Genomic DNA, 3,062 nt, shown 5'->3' with positions numbered 1-3,062 from the left:
AGAAATGAATCGGTAATTTATACGGCTCCTGGTTATTCATAGCCATACACTTGTCCTGGGATATTGTCTAAAAGATTTTTGGTGCAATGAATTTGTAATATAACCAATGAACAATATGAAGATTTTTGCTTCCTAAAACTTTATTAAAGTAAGCACGTCTGTGTAAAAAATGACAGACTTCTGGGGGGAATCTCTTTGAGTGCAACGGCTGTAGATTGCTGTCAAATAACAGCCACACATCTCTGTAGAATCCAAATGTGTACGCTTGTATATTTCATTATTTCTCTTGCATTTCGTCTCTCCTCATAATTATCATATCTATTTGTTACAAGAAAGAATAAAGGCAACACATCATAAAAACTCTACTTAACCTAGAATTAGCTTCTTCTTTTCTTTTTTCCTAAAAAGAAAAACAAAAGTTATTCTGGGAAATAAAAAGTAGAAACGGGTAAGAAATTCTGTGTGGTCACCCTTAGCCATTAGATCATAGACCATTTTTCAGTTATTCATCTTGAAATAGATTTGGTTTTGACTAGAAATGGAAAATGGCATGTCCTGTTATCAGAATTAGATCTTCCAATCCACATTAGGAACTCTACACGTAAATTTTAAAATATTAAATTCACTCACCATTCCCAGTTTGGTAAAATGGTGCAAACTTTTGAATACTAAACAAAACAATCACTGTTTTCTCTTCGTTTCCTTTCAATCATCCAATACAAAAACATATTTGGTGACTTCAAAAGACACTTGCTTCAACTCAGTACCCACTATTCTACAATATAATAGCATTGCAACTAGAAAGTACTGAGTCGCAGCAGTCATTTTTCTTTTTATTTTATATTTACTGATATAAGATTTTTTGAAAAAGATTATATTGCCTGTTTTTTCCCTATTCTTATTCTTCTCATTTCTAAAATACACATTTGTTATATTTTATTTAATTACTTTTAAACCTTTTAAGTTTGTTAATTTAGTTAAACACCCCAATTCATGATAGATATGATTGAAAAAGACTATTTCGATGCACGATCGACCAGATCCAGTCGATTGTGAGCCGACACGATGACTTTGTCCATCCTCTGATGATAATGGCCAACTGCTAGTATTTAATGGATGGGTTAGAGTGTTAGATATTAACAAATGTAGAGATGTTTACATTAATTTTTAAATCTTACATACTTTACTTTTTCAAAAATAATATCCAAAATTCTAAACCAAACCGCCCTGTATCAGAGGCTTCGTCCTTTGAATATGAATAGGGTCATCAAAAGAAGTACCACCCAAATCCAATTTCTGTAGTTTATTTTTTATTTAATACATATAGTACATATTTGCGTATGACACAACTTCCACAAACCAGAACTAGAATGCTAATACATCTCTCCTCTCCCATTCTATGCCTTAGCTTGTTTCTTTCTCGTTGGCAGTGAACCATGTGGCCATCATCTGGTACACACAACCATAGCAGTAGTTCGCCTTCAAAATCAAAAGCTTCCTCCTCTACTTCCTCATCTCCAGCACCTTTCTCTCCAACATCTTCATCTCCAACCAAAACAACCATGGAAGAAGTTTGGAGAGATATTAGCTTATCTTCTCTAAATGACCACTCTAACTCAACCCTCACCAACACTTATAACAACCGCAACCACAACAACCAGCACTCAGGCTATCCCAGTTTAATACTTCAAGACTTCTTGGCCAGACCCTTCAACAATGATCCACCAGCCAGAGGTCCCTCTACTGAACCAACTTTTCCTTCTTTGAAGCCACCTCTTGCCACCATGTTGAGCTTGAATTCTGGTTCTGGTTCTGGTTCAGATGTTCAATATTCTGAACCCAGTGCTCCGGATCCTGTAAGGCCAAACCAGCAGTTAAATGGTCATACAAGTTGTGGTACTTGCTCTTTTGGTTGTTCTCACAACACTGTTTTGGATGCTATGGGTTCTCCAACCGTGTTTCCTCCATATTGCAAGAAAAGGGTCTCAGAAAATGACGATTATTCTGACGACCGGCGACACAAGCGCATGATCAAGAACAGAGAGTCAGCCGCTCGGTCTAGAGCTAGAAAGCAGGAATCTTTCTGTCCTTTTTCACTCTCTTTGTAAATGTGTTTGTGTGTGGGTGGTTAAATTTCTCAACTTGATGGTTGATTTCATTGGGTGATTTAGTTTGAGATCTTTGTGCATGCAGGCTTACACAAATGAGTTGGAAAATGAAGTTGCCCATTTGCTGGAAGAGAATGCTAAGCTGAAAAGGCAGCAAGAGAAGGTCAATTGTTTTTGTTTCCTCATTTTGACATTTTTATTAATACTTAAACAAACGAAGAGATCTAAGTAGGCCTATTGTTTATCATGGTATTTGCAGTTATTGGCGGCTTCTGCTCTGCTTCCAAAAAAGAACACACTCTGTAGAACCTCAACTGCTCCATTTTGAGAAGTAAGAACTAAGAATACAGCATTTTTGTTTCAGTTATTTTTTGCCTTTTATTCATCCATTTGACTTGCACGATAATTTCTCAATTAAGAAATAAAGAAACTAAGAAAGAGATATTTATCTATATATAAAATTTAACTTAAAATATATGAAAAAGGGAAAGTGAGGGGAAGAGAGAGAGAGTGAGTGTGTGTATCTGTGATATTTTATGTAGATTCCAATGGGGCTTGATCTTTGATCTTTTTGTTAGATGCATCTCTATCAAGCGGTTGTAAAGGAAGGAGAAAAAATTTAAAAAAAAAAAAAGAAAGAGAAGAAGGTTACGTTGATGATCCCAAGCTGCAGGACCAATGGCGGGGATTTTGCAACTTTTTGTGTCTGTGCCTGTGTACCTAGAACCCCGTCTTTTTGTTCATGTTGCTTTTTCTTAAGGTGATGCTGCTGCCGCTTCGGAGAAGGATATGAAAATATGATAATTTGTTGATGGAAAAAAACATTTGCTAGCTATTATGTTTGCCTATATAAAGATGTGCAGTATGAAGATAGGAAATGTTTGGCTATGAATATACATTAACCTGCATCTTCTTCTCTTATTACTATTTCTTTCTTATCTTATCTTCCTGATT

General features: G+C 35.7%; 1 protein-coding gene across 1 annotated transcript; it reads left to right on the top strand.

Annotated features, from left to right (window-relative positions):
- The first annotated feature begins 1,467 nt into the window (after window positions 1-1,467).
- LOC116141787 (protein FD-like) lies at window positions 1,468-2,723 on the top strand. Its single transcript, XM_031427266.1, has 4 exons — window positions 1,468-2,075; window positions 2,194-2,271; window positions 2,368-2,439; window positions 2,687-2,723. Exons 1-3 carry the CDS (start codon window positions 1,563-1,565, stop codon window positions 2,434-2,436), a joined length of 660 nt encoding a protein of 219 aa, XP_031283126.1. The 5' UTR covers window positions 1,468-1,562; the 3' UTR covers window positions 2,437-2,439; window positions 2,687-2,723.
- Window positions 2,724-3,062: the final 339 nt, after the last annotated feature.

Source organism: Pistacia vera, unplaced genomic scaffold (genome assembly GCF_008641045.1).
Source record: "Pistacia vera cultivar Batoury unplaced genomic scaffold, PisVer_v2 Contig400, whole genome shotgun sequence".
Taxonomy (NCBI): Eukaryota; Viridiplantae; Streptophyta; class Magnoliopsida; order Sapindales; family Anacardiaceae; genus Pistacia; species Pistacia vera.
This window is presented reverse-complemented; position numbering and strand designations above follow the sequence as displayed.